The sequence below is a fragment of the Dromiciops gliroides genome, chromosome 1, assembly GCF_019393635.1.
Source record: "Dromiciops gliroides isolate mDroGli1 chromosome 1, mDroGli1.pri, whole genome shotgun sequence".
Taxonomy (NCBI): domain Eukaryota; kingdom Metazoa; phylum Chordata; class Mammalia; order Microbiotheria; family Microbiotheriidae; genus Dromiciops; species Dromiciops gliroides.
The window spans coordinates 682,899,273-682,915,973 of NC_057861.1; the positions used below are offsets into that span (position 1 = coordinate 682,899,273).

The window sequence follows — 16,701 nt, forward strand, 5'->3', positions numbered from 1 at the left end:
ATTATCTGGGGCAGCTAGGTGGTGTAGTGGATAAAGCCCCGGCCCTGGATTCAGGAGGACCTAAGTTCAAATCCAGCCTCAGACACTTGACATTTACTAGCTGTGTGACGCTGGGCAAGTCGCTTAACCCCAATTGCCTCAACCGAAAAAAAAAAAAAGATCAGTAGGCCTCACCAGATGACCAAAGGTCCATGATATTAAAATGATTAAGGATGTTTGCTCTAAAATGTATCTATTAAAATATATGAGACATGCCACTCCTCTACCATGAAATCATAGGTGATAGTACCTGAAGGAAATTTATTGTTAAATAAACATTGGATATTTCCAAATGGAAATTTACAAAGCAATGGCAAAGATAACAACATATAGGTAAATTACTATAACACAAGGTCAAATGTGATAAGAACCTAAGAGAGTTTCAAAGTTGTAGGATAATTCTGATGCTTAAAGATCATTTTCCCATTGTGGAACTGCTCTCTATTCAAGATATTTTAATCCCCTGAGGCTTTCCCTGATCATTCCATTTGGACCAGGGTTTTTGATCTAATACTGCCATTGCCTCCCATCCCTCCCACCACCACAGACACATTCATAACTGCTGATTCTGCATTTTGGAAAGGGTAGATTCCTGAGCAGGGTTGATAATAATAGCAGTAGCAGTGACAATATGCCATACTACTCTTGATGTAATGGGCTCAGAATTCAACTGCCCAACAAGAATGCTTGTTGTTATACAAGATCTAGGGAAACAACCCATGTGGAAAGCATTAATATTAAAGCATTACTATGACACAAATGCAAATGTCATTAAACAAAATTTCAGTGTAAAATAGATCATTTGATAACTTAGACCAATAAACTCCAAGAAATTTTAAAGAAACAAAGTTGTTTTACATTTTAAAAAAAGTATTGTGGATATTTTCAAGCATACACTAAATGATTATACAGAAAATATAATGAAGAAATTGCTGACATCTATTTTCTTAAGCTAGGGACTATCCTAATGTTTGAAGCATGAACATAAATATATTGTGGATATGAATCAGAATATTGAATTCTGTATACAATATTCTTTGTTTATGATTCAGGAAAAACACTTAATTATAAGAAATAGCAATTTAGACTATTTGGGCCCCAAGGGAGTTTGATGACTATCTATTCCAATCCTTCAGTTTTACAGATGAGGACATTGAGGTCCAAACTAATGAAGTATCTTTCTGGTTTTTTTTTTTTTTTAAGTGAGGCAATTGGGGTTAAGTGACTTGCCCAGGGTCACACAGCTAGTATGTGTTAAGTGTCTGAGGCCGAATTTGAACTCAGGTACTCCTGACTCCAGGGCCGGTGCTCTATCCACTGCGCCACCTAGCTGCCCCTGAAGTATCTTTCTATAGATATAAAATTGGCATGATTGTTGGGATTTCTGAGCCCATGGTGATGCAATATAGATTAGCTGGATGCTTAGGCTCAATGGAATACTTAAAGAGGCAAAAAGAAGGAAAAATTAATAAAAAAAATTGTTTAGTGGAAAACAGTAGTGAAACATGAAGAATTTCTAGAGATTTTACAAAACTTTGTCCTAGGCAACACATTTTTTCCAAGATTACTAAACATTTCTCAATTTTCTCCTTTGGAGATTTCATATTAATTTTATAGACATTTCCTATTGTTATCCAATATTTGATTTTTAAAGATAAAACAATTTATTTTTATATTATTTAAGAAGCAACTGAAACTGATTTTTAACATAAACTTAACCAAGAAAAAAATAATTGAACTCTCAAAGGCAAACTTAAATTCTAATTCTGGATTTCCATAAATGAATGACATGGCAATGGAAAAGTCAATGAAGCTCTTTTGGCATCAGTTTCCTTACCATTCCAAGCTGTTTTGCCTATATTTTCCCATTGAAGCCCACCCCTCCTGAATAGCAGATAGCACTAATAGGAAGTTTGTCCTAATTAACTTTGAATTTTCCACCCACTGTACCTAGTCCTGACTTTTGCGACTAAGTTGTGAAATGTATTGGATTTGGAATCAGACCTCAGTTCAAATCCTACCTTAGAACCTAATTCCATGACCATGGTCAAATCACTTAATATCTCTTGGTCTCAGTTTCCTTATCTATAAAATAGAGAAAATAATAATTGCACCTATTTTACTAGGTTGTTGGGAGGACCAAATTCAACCACATATATAAATCTCCTCACAAGGCTTAAAATGCTACATATAAATACCAGTTCTTGTGGTTGCTGTCATTTTGGGAGCCAAGCAAATCAAGGCCAATCCTTTCTGTACAGGAAAACACTTCAAATATGTGAAGACCCCTCCTCATCTTCTAATGCACCCCTCCCTAGTTTTGTCTTCTTCTAGGTAATATGGCCAATTACTTCAACTGGTCTTTGTACAAAATGACCTCTTTTAAGCTAAGCTTCCTGTTCATCCCCCGCCTTTTTGATATGCTACATCTTGTTAATGTCTTTGTTAATATGGAGAGCTATCACTATACCCTCTTCTGAAAGAATGTTTCAGTCAGCCATGTTATGTGCTTACCCTATAGGGTAGTAATATACATAGGTATCTAGAGAGCCTTAAAATATGCAAGTTGTTCCAGTTGTGAATTGCTATGTAAAGTTCTGTGAAAAGAATAACAAAAAATAGCTGCAAATTTATTATACTACAATCTATTTGGGAGGATAATTGTAATCATAACCATAGAATAAAAAGGAAATGAGTCAAGTATATTCCCCAGAAAGCTCCTTCTCTCTCAAGCCCTAATATTATCCAAATGAAAGTCAAATTTTGAGAAAATGACCAGGTTCTACATGCTTCTTTTATATTCCATTCAATGTTTCATTTGCACATATGAATAGAAATGAGATAGAGGATACTAGAAATGTGATTTCATTAGCATAGGAATCTCTGAGTTAAGGAAATTATCTGCTAATGTAGTCCAGAGCTTTATTTCAACTTATAGTCATAAAGAGTTGCTTAAAGAACTCAAAGGTTAAGTGACTATCCAGGGTTACAAAGCTAACATCTTTAAGGGAGTGACATGAAGCAATGACATCTTGGCTCCCAGGTTGTTTCTCTATCTACTACCCAAACTTCCTCTAGTTTATGGTGGTAAAAATATTGTTTTGAAGGCCAAGTTGCCATAAAGCTTTTTGTTCATTCAGTATCGACAATCTCAATACCACTACGAAATTTCTGTATCATACACACATTGCTCCCTCCTTCCCCCTAAAGAAATTATGGGAGCAGAGAGCAAACACAAGTGTGATGGTTTTGTATACCCAGAAACAACTACAGCAAAATCAGAATATTACATAGATTTTCTTTTCATCCATGTTGTTCATATCCAGCTGAAATAATAATGATGATAGCTTGGTTTCCTGCTGCCTATCAACCTGTCAGTGACCTCAATAAAAAACAACTTCTTTCCATGACAAATTTTATAAGATGCTCACAAGGTGTTTTGCAAATCAGTCGGCTATTCCACTAGCCCAAGGATTTCAAGGGATAAAATCTCTCTTCTTATTAATTTTTGTCATTTTCTATATGATGATATGCAGAAGTCTACCCAAGTGAAGAATAGAAGACTGTTCAATCCTGATCACTATGTTACCTGAAGGACCTGACCAAACTGAACTGTGCATAGAGAAGGCTGATTAGGTAGTCTAGAAATTATGAGGATTGATTAAAAGAATTACACATTTTTTCCTGAAAAATGAAATGGAATGCTATAAGTTATTTCACATAATTTGAAAAGGTGCTATGCAAGAGCTGGTAAATAGTTTGTGTAGCTCTGGGAGGGAAAATGTGGAGGTTCCATAAAACTCGTTATTGACCCTGTATTATCAGAACTTTTTCACCATTAGAGATATAAAGTCATGGATGCGATGGGATATTTGTTTCTAAATTCTGATTCACAGAACAATAGTATCTAGGAGTTGGAAGAGATCAGAGATTCAGTGTCCTAATTTCACAGGAAAAATAGCTGAAGTTGATGGAGTTTAAGAGATTTGCCCAAGGTTACAAATCTAGTTAGTGATAAAGCTCAGATTAGGACTCTCTACTGAGTCAGTCCAGAGATTATACAATTATACTAAGGCTGCTTCTCTGTTCAAATAGAATCTGATTCATTACATGACAAAGATGCTACAGAAAGTAATCCTTCAGTGGGTGACAGGTTGGGTTAAGTGACCTCTCAGCAAGCTGCTAACAAAGATTCTATGATTCCATTAATCATTTTTAAAGTATTATAAGTCCATTGGAAATAGGATGGCAGAAGCCTTGCATGTTCTGTCTTAAATGATTTCAGTTGATTTGAAAGGAAGCCACTTCTCATCAAGTGACTTTTTAATTCATCATTATTTTCACATTTTTAGTTACTTTCACCAGACTTGGAATACAGATTAAAAAAAAAAAAGATGACTCAGATAGGTTTGGTTTTCATTACAATGATTTTCATAATAAAGTAACCAGAGTAGTTTCCCTCTTAGCTAGAAGCTAAGAAGCAGTATCTGAGGACAATCCCAAAAGTGTTTTGGGTTTTAGTACCTCTGAATAATGTGACTTCTATCAATCAAACTCATTTGGATATTTCAATTTTGACCAATTCTTTTGAAAAGCAGTCCCATTATTTTACAATTAGAGCTTATCCAAGAAAAGACAGTGAATTCATTCTTAACAGGCCATCAAACTCTTTATGGAAGATACACATTAAAAATAAGAAGCAAAAAAAAGATACTAAATAATTAAACTTAGTTTTTTACTTCCTTAAAAATGGATAGTACTTTTAATTTTAAAAATTTATTCTCCATCATGGACTAATCAGTGGAAAAAATGTCAAGTTTTGGGGCCTCTTAGAGTCTATGCATATTGTTGTGACATCATAAGTCTGCATGTCATTTATTAACGTGAGAATGCTCGCTCATAGTGGAATTTTCTGAATAAGGATTCATTGACACAGCGTCTATTTTCAGAATGAGAAATATAATATGTTATGCAATGATTCAAGTTTTCCCACATTCTCCAAGTGGAGGACTTGAGTCAGAAAGCTGTTTCAGACTTAGTCTAGAGGAAGTACTGGTGGCATTTTTGATTCACTAAAACATTTAAAATATTTCTTAAAGTTTGGAAAATCAAAAAAAAAAGGGCTTTGCCAATCTCTCCTTGACAATTTGTAAATTTTTATGTACTTCAAAGGAATTCCATGTGTATTTCAAAGATGCAATCAGCATGTTTCCAAATAATGCAGACTATTCTTGAACAATGTTTGATGTTTATGTACCTCAGAGGTCAATGAACTGCTGATGGAAGGTGGTAAGGACAAAGTATTTTTTAAATTGTTTTTACTTTGAATCATTATAAGTACATGGAACCAACAGAAAATGAAATATAATTCCAGTAGTTCTTATATCAGTTGTAAATTCAGAATAACCAAGAATAAGCAGACTTTATTAATTAGAGAAAAAAACTCCTCCAGCATTGATATTCAAAGAATGGTGGCAATTTCTGTGTTATAACAGATATATTTAAACTTTACCCAATTAATAACTGAAGAACCAGTTTCCTATGTAGGAAATAATTTAAGCCTAATAGACCCAAGTATAAAAAATATCGATTTAGAGACAGACATATTGAGAGACTTTAGAATGTCATTTTTTTTTTCAGAAAGAAAGTATAAGATTTTTGAGCATTATACGTATCAGGCTAAATGACAATTCTTCAAATGATCTCAAAGAAACATAAAATGGAATATACAACCCAAAGGATTTTCAGAGGTAATCTGAGGCAATACATGCTGAACAGTAATTCCCTCAACAAATCCTTAATAAGACAGCATCCAACTTCAGTGTGAGGGTCTCTAGCTAGGGTGAAGAACCCACTATCCCCCTGATAAATCCTATTCCATATTGAAAAGCTCTGTTGTGAAAATCACTTTTTCTTCCTTTAAATTGTGACAAGATCTATTGACCCACAATTTCTCCTTCTTGCTTCCTACTATACTTGGAGGCTAAATAGAGTAGGTCTGATGCTTTTTCTCTAAGAAAGGTCTTCAAGTACTTAAAGACACCTATAATTCCCTACATGTGTTCTGTTGTCTAGGGTAAATAACCCTTATTCTTTCTCCCAGTATTATTACTACATGATCTCTAGTCTTCTCAACCTCTTCTATACTTATTTTACCTTGTCAATGTAACTCCTGAAGGTGGGGGTCTTGTCATTCAGTTGTTTTAGTCATGTCCAAATATTTTTGACCCATTTTGGGATTTTCTTTAAAAAGATATTATAGTGGTTTGTCATTTCTTTCTCCAGCTCATTTTACAAATGAGGAAATTGAGGCTAATTGGGTAAAGTTAGTAAGACAGTAAGTGTCTGAGGCCAGATTCAAACTAAGGAAGATGAGTCTTCCTGATCCCAGCCTGACACTCTATCCACTGAACCACCTAGCTGACCAAAGGTTGGGAACTAAACACAATTTACCACATGTTGTATGACTAGGTCATAGGCCACTGGAAGCATCACTTCCTTATTCTGAATACTACATCTTCATTCATTTAACTTAAGAGCATATTTGCTATATTTCTTTTACCCCTCCCTTTCTCTGTCTCTGTCTCTTTCTGTCTCTATTTGTTCTGTCTCTTTGCAATGTTTCATTTTGAATGTATTTACCATCATAATCATTTCAAGACTGGGTCTCCCTTCTACAAATTTCCAAAATTCTAATGATGTCTTAAATATTTTGTCTTTGAAAAGCATGTTCTGTTTTTCTGTTTAATTGATGCAGGACAAATTATTTTACTTCATTTTCTTTACACATATAAAATGTGTATATATACAAACACACACACCATATGTGTACATATGAATTATCATATGCTGGTGCCATCTTTTCTTATTTTTACTTTTCAATGATGACTTCCTAAACAAATTGGGTTCATTCTCAATTATATTGCTTTTATTCCTTACTACTTATAAAAAATCCTCTCCTTGCCCTGTAGTCTTGAAATTTAGTAATGACGTATCTGTATGAATTGAACCTGAGATTCACCTTGGTTTGCATATCAATAGAATCTATAGGACTCAAGATTCTTTGTATTCATTGATATAAATATTTCTGTGATTATATTAATGTTGTCCTTAATATTGTGGTCAAATTCTTCATATTTTGGGGATCCCGATAACTCTTAGGTTGGCTTTTAAAATTGTTATCTGTTACTGCCAGGTTTGCTTATGAATTATTACTTTGCATTATTTTTATTTTGAAGCTATTTTTTTTCTTTTCCTTTTTTTTTGGTTTTGTTTTGTTTTGTTTTGTTTTTTTAGTGAGGCAATTGGGGTTAAGTGACTTACCCAGGGTCACACAGCTAGTAAGTGTTAAGTGTCTGAGGCCAGATTTGAACTCAGGTACTCCTGAATCCAGGGCCGGTGCTCTATCCACTGCGTCATCTAGCTGCCCCCTTTTTTTTGTTTTGAAAAATATTTTTTAAAGATCTTTACAGAAGAGTTTTGTACACCATTCCAGATGTCACAGAGTCCTATTATGCAGTGGACACTGGCTGGAGCATAGCGGGTTTCTCTGTCTTCCTACTGTTCTGCTCTGAGATGGGGGTGGTAGAAAGAGTCTCATCCTTGGGCTCTACAATGTTCACATGGTCAGACAGGGGCTTCTTGGGGCCAATCTTGCCACTTGGGTCCCAGGGTGTCATTATTTTGATTTTAATTCCCAATACACCCTGTCTGAGGAGGACATGGTGCATAGCTGTGTCTATGTAGTATTTGACGGAGGTCTCTACTATGGATCATCAGACCATCCACAAACTTCATGGACTTGGCCCTCTGGCTTCTGAGTTTACCAGACACCACCACCTCACATCCCTTTGCTCCACTCTCCAAAACGAAGTGGAAGATACCATAGCAGGCTCTACACATAGCAAGGCCTCCCAGGAGCTTGTAATGCAGGGACTCAGCCTGAGCATTAGCACAGAGACCTCTGGTGGCCACCTTCTCAGTGTGAATTTTAGCCCATTTAAGGAGTAAAATGTATGTGAAAAAGTACAATGTGAAATCATTCTGGAAAGGTAGGATTGTAAAGGGCTTTGGATTCTTGGAAAAGTAGTTTGTTTTACTTGGTAGATGATGGAAAACTACCAAAGGCTTTTAAGTGAGGGGCTGATGTGATCAGTCATTTTGAACATTATTTTGTTGGTGATACTAAGAATTTGCTGGAGAGGAAATAAACAGGGAGATTGTTTAAAAGTCAAAAATGTTAATAGTCCCAATGAGAAATAGTGAAAGCAATCCCCCAAAGTAGGGGAATAGCAGTGGGGATAATAGGGAGCAGTTAAGGAGAAAATTTCATAAGATCTTTTTAGTGGTAGGTTAACATTGAATGTATATAGGGAGTTTAAGGAGAAGAAATTAAGGAGGATAATGAAACTTTGAAACTTGGTGTCAAGGAAAAAGGAAGTGCCATCAATATAAGCAGGTTTGGGAGAAAGGTTTTTATTGTTGTTGTTTTCATTTGTTTTTGTTTTTTTTTTTTTAGTTCTTTGTCTTTGTCTTTGTTTTTGTTTTCTCCTGTGTTGGAAAAAAATATTAAAAGAAAGAATAGGATAGGGTATCTATTTGGGAGGGCTGGGGGGATCAAAACAGATTGATAGAAGGCAGAACTATTTAAAGTATTTTTCTTCTCATTTTCTCTAAAAATTAAAATTATTGGATCTTTTGACTGGGAAAGAATGGGAAAATTTTATCACTTATTTACAGTAGTAAAGTGTTATTCTCAGGGTGGTAAACCCAGCATAGGTGAAAATGTGGTGGTGTTATTAATGCACTGTGAATTTTCTTGATAGATAGGACTTGCCCAAGAAAAGAGGTTCCTTGGGACCAAAGGTAGGTAAATAATGGAATTTTAAAGAGAGGAGACTGGGCAAAGTATAAAAATAATTAATGAAGAAAAACACAAAAATAAAGGGGATACCCCTTCTAGAACTCAAATTAAATTATAAAGAAGTAACTATAAAAACCTTTTGATACTGGTATGAAAATAGAATCAATAGAGCATATTTGATAATAAGACTAAGAACAATCATAAACAATAATTGAGTATTTAATATACTCAAGAACATAAATTACTTGGCAGAAGAGCTAATGACAAAACTGAAAAGCTATTTTTCATATAAATATGGGACATAAATATAAAAAATCACATTATAAAATTAAATTGAGGGAGGAAAATGTATGGAATAATTTTTCATAATTACAGCTAGAAGAAAATTTTAACCAAGCGTGGGATAAAGGAGATCACAAAAGATAAAATAGATAAAAATCAATTATATAATTGCAACCAATTACATAAATTCAAAAAACTTTGCAAGGACAAAAAAAATACAGCTAGGAAAAGAAGGAAGTAAAACTTTTCAATAAATATCTTGATTAAGATCTGATTAATGGGGGCAGCTAGGTGGCACAGTGGATAGAGCACCAGCCCTGGAGTCAGGAGTACCTGAGTTCAAATCCGGCCTCAGACACTTAACACTTACTAGCTGTGTGATCCTGGGCAAGTCATTTAACCCCAACTGCCTCGCTAAAAAAAAAAAAATCTGATTAATGGTCAGATTATAAATATTCTGACCATTAATCACACACACACACACACACACACACATTTATGTGACAGGCCATCTGGGTAGGGACTTGTCTTCACTTACATTCTGGAAAGTCTGTGTGTGTGTGTGTGTGTGTGTGTGTGTGTGTGTGTGTGTGTGTGTGTGTGCATGTGTATGGGTAAGGAGAAGAATGAAATGAGGGAAGAGTCAGGGTAGAGGGGGGATCACTTTGCTAAATTTTCATAGGCTTGGAGGTTTTGTTGAGCTTCCTAGCCAAGACCAGAAGAATATGGAAAGATTATCAACCCCAGGAGGAAATTTGGGGTGGTACAGAGAAGTCAGGGATGATGAAGAGACAGAGGCAGGGACCAAATTTGTGGTGAAAAGCCAAAAGGACATTAATTTTTCAGGCTATATATTTTTATGACACAGTAACACTGACTGAATTTTCTGCTATCATGAAGATGACCCACAAAGTGGTTTGTTATTTCCTTCTCCAGCTCATTTTATAGATAAGGAAAATGAGGAAAACAGGATTAAGTGACATTCCAGGGTCACACAGCTAGTAAGTGTCTGACAGTAAATTTGAACCTGGAAGTGAAGACATGGACGTCTATGAGATTTCAACTGCCCATTTCTAGTTGGAAGGAACAAGGGGAGAACACAGACTGACTGACAGCTGACCAGTACAATAATGTCTAAGTGGTTTCAATGATGTCTAAGTGGTATACACACATATGTGTGTATATACACATATATATACATATATATACACATATATATATACATATATATACACATATATATATACATATATATACACATATATATGCATATACACAAACACATGTATGTATATACATGGAAATAAATGTGTGGATATATGCATATATGTTTCCTATATATTTTCCTATATACATATACATCTATTTATTTTCATATATTTATTTGAATGTATAATGTGTATTCTCTCTCTGTATACACACATACACATTTATTTATACTTAAATGTTTTGTGTGTGTGTGTGTGTGTGTGTGTGTGTATTCTAAACTCTCCAAAGTAAATTATTTTGCTACTGGCATAGTATTAAAAATAAATCTGTATCTTTGAAAATAATAATGAAGCTGTCTTTTCTTTTTAAACAGACAAATCTCTCCCAAAAAATCTGTTGATAAATAAGATTAAGAGAGTATATTTTGTGATGGTTGAATCATAAAACACTTAACAACTTAAAGTGTGCACCATTGTGTGCATACTCATGCAAACTTCTTGGGGAGACAAGAGTCTCCTGAAAATGTTATGTTAACCATATGTCTTTCAACTTTCCCAGTATTTCTAACTTCATTGTTGGCTTCAAAAGCTACCAAGAACAACCTTTTGTTTCTGTGATCTTCTGGCACTTTTAAGGTTGGCGTTGAGATTTCAGAAAGTGTTGAGATGCACAACTGAAAAATAATCAGGGAAAGTGAATCCAAACCCCACAGGGTTCATGTTCAGTTCAATTTGAGTTTCAAGTGAAGATTTAGGCCATTTGTCATTTTATCTGTCCAAGCTTATCTACTTCTTCTTGGTAGTGATGAGCTCATTTTATTAGCTCTCATTTAATTTATGGACTTCCCATGAGTCTATAATGAAAAGACCATAACTCACTATGTTTATCTGAGTCACTAAAATAACCAAAGTCTTTGATGAGCTTGGAGTTATATTACAAAACCAACTTCTAAATTTCTGGGTAAATGAAAAATGAATGTTCCTGGTCTCACATGTAGTATATTTATCACCAAAGTTGTGAACAATACAAATAATTTTAAAATAGTGAATTTGGGAGATATATTGACTCATACATTGAGGGTAATTCTTTGTTTGAACACAATAGAGCATAATGTGGTGGATATAAGGTGAAAGTGGAGTCTGGAAGGATTGGAAGCAAGTCTCACTAAAGAGTAACAACTTCTCTAAGCCATGATCTGTACAATAGAGATAATATCTATAGAAACTACTTAACAGTGTTGTGAGACTTAAATCGGGTAATATATTTAAGGACAGCTGGGTGGCTCAGTGGATAGAATACCAGGCCTGGAAAGGAAGACCTGATTTCATATCTGACTTCAGCTACTTACTAGCTCTGGGACCTTGGGCAAGTCACTTAACTCTGCTTGCCTCTGTTTACTCATTTGTAAAATACACTGGAGAAGCAAATGGCAAATCACTCTAATATCTTTTCCAAGAAAACCCCAAATGGAGTAATGAAGAGTCAGATACAACTGAAAAATGACTCAACAATAAGAAAAAATATATGTTTGTGTATTTAAAGTGTTTTGCAAACCATAAACCACTATGTAGATGTTTATTATTATTATTATTATTATTATTATAAAACTAGCTAAAACAATTAATTATCTTAAATATGGAGATAAATAATGTAAGATTAATAATAAAGGAAACATTGAATGTTTCAGTGAACCTCTTAATCTTCATATTTGTTATCTTTATTCCTGAATGCTTGTATCTATTGCTGCCTTCATTCATATTTGTCTGCTGATTTCTGGTTAGCAATAGAAGAACAATGGAGTTGACATCAGAGGACTTAGGTTCACATACCCACTATCCTACTAACTACTTCCTGTTTAACCATGGACAAGTCCTTTAACATTATTGGAAGAGAGCTGTGGCTTCTTTCACTGGACTTTATTCCTGTGTTCAGAAGTTCTTTGCATCTTTTAGTATTACTTGCGTTATTGTATACAGAATTTCTCACTTGTGTTCTTCTGGGAAATCTATAATCCTTAACTTATCTCTATACATTTTACTTTTGAGATCATTAAGTTTTGCTTGTATGGAGATCATGTTTCCTTTTTTATTTTTTGGTTTTGTTTTTTTGTTTTTTTTTGCAATAAACATTTAAACATTTATTTTATTTTTTCTCCAGTTACATGTAAGGGTAGTTTTCAACATTCATTTTCATAAGATTTAGAGTTCCAAATTTTTCTCCCTCCCTCCCTTTCTTCCCCTCTCAACAAGACAACAACCAATATGGTATAGGTTATATATGTTCAATCCAAAAGTTCTCTTTTTATCATTTCTTTCTATGGGAGTGGATACTATGCTTCATCATTAGACAATCCTTGGGATTGTCATAGATCCTTGTATTGCTGAGAGTAGTTAAGTCATTCACACTTGCTCATTGAACAATAGTGCTGTCACTCTGCACAATGTCCTCCCAGTTCTGCTCATTTCACTATTCATCGGCATGTTTACTTGTAATGTTATCATCTTTTGCTTCTCTTCTTCAAAACCGTCTTTTACCTCTGTGTATTTGCAATCCTAAGCTATTATTTTTTCTTTTGTTTCTTTAATAAATTGTCACTGTGGATTCGTTTAAAAAACAAAAACAAAAACAAAACCTTCTGCCACTTATTTCCCCAGTAAAGGCCTAAATTCTGTTTTCAAAATTCTTTTTTTTTTAATCATAAAAGTAGTTTATAATTTTCTAGTTCTGTTTTTACAATTCTTATTTCTCTTTCAAACCACTCAGCAACACGCTTCTATGATTCCATATTTTCTTGGAAATCTATAAGGCCCTCTACCTCATCATTAATTTTCCTTTGTCTTGAAATACTTGAAATACTTATTCATAGATTCTTGAATTCTTTTATTTGATCTGGACTCCATGCTTCTTTCTGTTATTCAAATCTTTGCTGTTGGTTTATCTGCTTATGCTCAATGTCTTTGAGTTTTCTTCCTCCTTCAGTTTTGCTAATTTCTGTCTATTGCCCCTTATTTTTTCCAAATGCTTACTTTCTAACTTCTTTCCCCTTGAAAGCAGTTTCCTTGGGGGCCGGACATCAGGTTGGCCTCAGCTTCCTTCAACTCTGGCAATTCACATTTTACCTGCCTCAGTTTTTTCTCAGTAACTTCTGAGGAAACAAGTGTCAGCTGGATGTTGGGCACTATTTTGTAGCCTTTGTAGAGCACTACACAGCCATACATGTGTCTTGCCCTGGTTCCCTCTGTTCCTCAGTTACCTGGTTGAGCTCTGTTGCAACATAGTGTCCTGATAGTCTATTGTCCCATCTAAGGTGTGCATTTGCTTTCTGGCTTCCCATAGCACTGTGGTCTGGGGAAAGGAGGAGGACAGAGGCTGACTTGATATTTGTTGCAAGTCTCTGATTCTGATTGTACAGGACTGAAAAACTATGGTGGGTAGTGGAAGAATGTATGATGAGGAAGATTATTTGAGGTTAGAGATTAGCTTTCTACTCTGTTACTTCACTGGGTTTTTAACCTTATTTGGATTCTTGGTTTTCTAGACAATGAAAGCAACTGAAATTGCTTTATCTCTTTGTATAATTTATATAATGGATAATTTTGAGAAGCCAGAAGAAAGTGTCTAGTTATTCATGTTACTTATATCACAACATCTACCATCTTTGAACTTTAGTTTTCTTATCTATTAAATATTAAATTTGGGGTAAACTGCTACATGGCCTCTTAATTCTTTTCCAATACTCAATATCTGATTGCATGTATGCATGCATGTATGTACATACATATATACACATACATGTATGTACGCATGTACATACATACATAAGTAAATGTATGCTTATGTGAGGAAATCAAAGAATCAGAACAAGAAGCATTATGGAGAGCATTGGTGTTAAGAGTTATATAGAGTAAAACAAATAATACTGACAATGGAGTTTGTTATACAACATCTTACAGAAAAAAGAAGTGAGAGAAGATTTCAATTATTCATATAACTGCTGACTTCATTCCCTTTTACCCCCTAGCCATTAATAACCTATTCTTCACTTCTTGACTTGTTTTTGTTTTGTTTTGCAAATTCATGTTTTATTTATTTTTCTCTTAACACCTTAAACAATGCTTTACACTTAGTAGGAACTTAATATTTGTTTTATACTGAATGAAATGCAATCCTTAGATTTTTTTCTGCATTAGTTATCTTGTGAAAGAAGAATCAGAGCACTAGGGAAAAGGCTCAAAAAATAAAGGGAAAAACCAGCCCAAAAGTAGAAACAGTATGGTTTAATATGCATTCATAATTCACAGTTCTTTTTCCTGGATGTTGAGAACATATTCCATCATGAGTTCTTTGAAATTGTCTTAGATCATTGCATTGCTGATAAGAGTCAAGTCTATCCCCATTGTTCATCACAATGTTGCTGTTACTGTGTACAATGTTCTGCTGGTTCTGCTCCTCTCATTCAGCATCAGTTCATGTAAGTCCTTCCAGGTTTCTCTGAACTCCTCCTGCTCATCATTTTTTACAGCACAATAGAATTCCATTACATCCATATACCACAACTTGTTCAGCCATTCCCCAATTGATGGGCAACCCCTCAATTTCCAATTCCTTGCCACCATAAGGAGAGCAGCTATAAATATTTTTGTACATGTGGGTCCTTTTCCCTTTTCTATGGACTCTTTGGATACAGACCTAGCAGTGGTACCACTGGGTCAAAGGGTATGAACAGTCCCAGAGCCCTTTGGGCATCATTCCAAATTGCTTTCCAGAATGGTTGTTTCAGTTCACAGCTCCACTAACAATGCATTAGTGTTCCAATTTTTCCACAGCTTCTCTAACATTTATTATTTTCCTTTTTTGTCATATTAGTCAATCTTGTAGGTATGAGGTGGTTCCTCAGAGTTATTATAATTTGCATTTCTCTGATCGATGGTGATTTAGAGCATTTTTTATATGGCAATAGATATCTTTGATTTCTTCATCAGGAAACTTCCTGTTCATATCCTCTGACCATTTTTCAATTGGGGAATGATTTGCATTCTTATAAATTTGATTTAGTTCCCCATATATTTTAGAAATGAGGCCTTTATCAGAAATGCTGGCTATAAAAATAATTTCCCAAATTTCTTCCTCCCTTCTAATTTTGGCTGCATTGTTTCTGTTTGTACAAATATTTTTAATTTAATGTAATCAAAGTCTTCCATCTTGCATTAGATAATATTCTCTATCTCTTGTTTGGACATAAATTGTTTTTCTTCCCATAGATCTGAGAGGTAAACTATTCCTTCCTCTCCTAATTTATCTATGGTATCACCCTTTATGTCTAAATCTTCAACCCATTTTGACCTTATTTTTGTATAACGTGTAAGATGTTGGTCTCTGCCTAGTCTCTGCCATACTATCTTCCAGTTTTCTCAGGAGTTTTTGTCAAATACTGAGTTCCTATCCCAGAAGCTGGAGTCTTTGGGTTTATCAAACAATACATTACTATAATAATTTCCTACTGTGTCTCCTGTGCCTAGCCTATTCCACTGATCCTCCACTCTATTTCTAAGCTAGTACCAAATAGTTTTGATGAATGCCACTTTGTAGTATAGCTTGACTTGTTTTAATGATAATCACATCCTTTATAAGATGGAAGAATCAATAGCTAGGGGTTCTATTCCATGTTTAAATCTCACAGGAAAGAATCCTGTTCTGAAGGGGAAAAGGTGGGAACAGGAGGGTGATGTGATCCCTCCTTAATAAACATTGAGACAAAATAAGTGAAAGCCAATCATAATCAGACAAGTACCCTTGATTTTTAAAAAGCAGATTTCAAAGGGATCAGAGAAAGTATAGATAAGGTCCGTGGATGGAAGTTCTGTAGGGGAAATTAATCCATGAATAATGGGAAACAATTGAATCAATGAATCATCTCAATTCATTTCAAGTGAGGAAGAAGATTACCTCTATCCTAGAACCTGTAGCAATTGAAAACATTTCAGAAAAATCAATCAATTAAAGGCATTAAAATAGGTTAAAAATTCTTAATAAGGGGCAGCTAGGTGGATAAAGCACTGGCCTTGAATTCAGGAATACTTGAGTTCAAATCTGGCTTCAGACACTTGACACTTAGTAGCTGTGTGACCCTGGGCAAGTCACTTAACACTCATTGCAGTGCCACCAAAAAAATCTTAATAAGATTCAAAGGAGAATAATAATTCCAACTAATGGATGAAATGACATGACTAAATAGACAATATATTAGAATTTTTTGATCTCTTGGTCACAACTTATCACATTTCTACTAAAAACAGCAAGTCAGTTAA

General features: G+C 34.6%; 1 protein-coding gene across 1 annotated transcript; it reads right to left on the reverse strand.

The window, feature by feature from the left end:
- Nucleotides 1-7,550: 7,550 nt before the first annotated feature.
- LOC122753587 (40S ribosomal protein S3-like) lies at nucleotides 7,551-13,611 on the reverse strand. The gene is given in 4 exon segments (XM_044001082.1): nucleotides 7,551-7,796; nucleotides 7,798-8,082; nucleotides 10,962-11,066; nucleotides 13,513-13,611. Coding segments are annotated over 4 exon segments (735 nt in total).
- Between the last annotated feature and the right edge of the window lie 3,090 nt (nucleotides 13,612-16,701).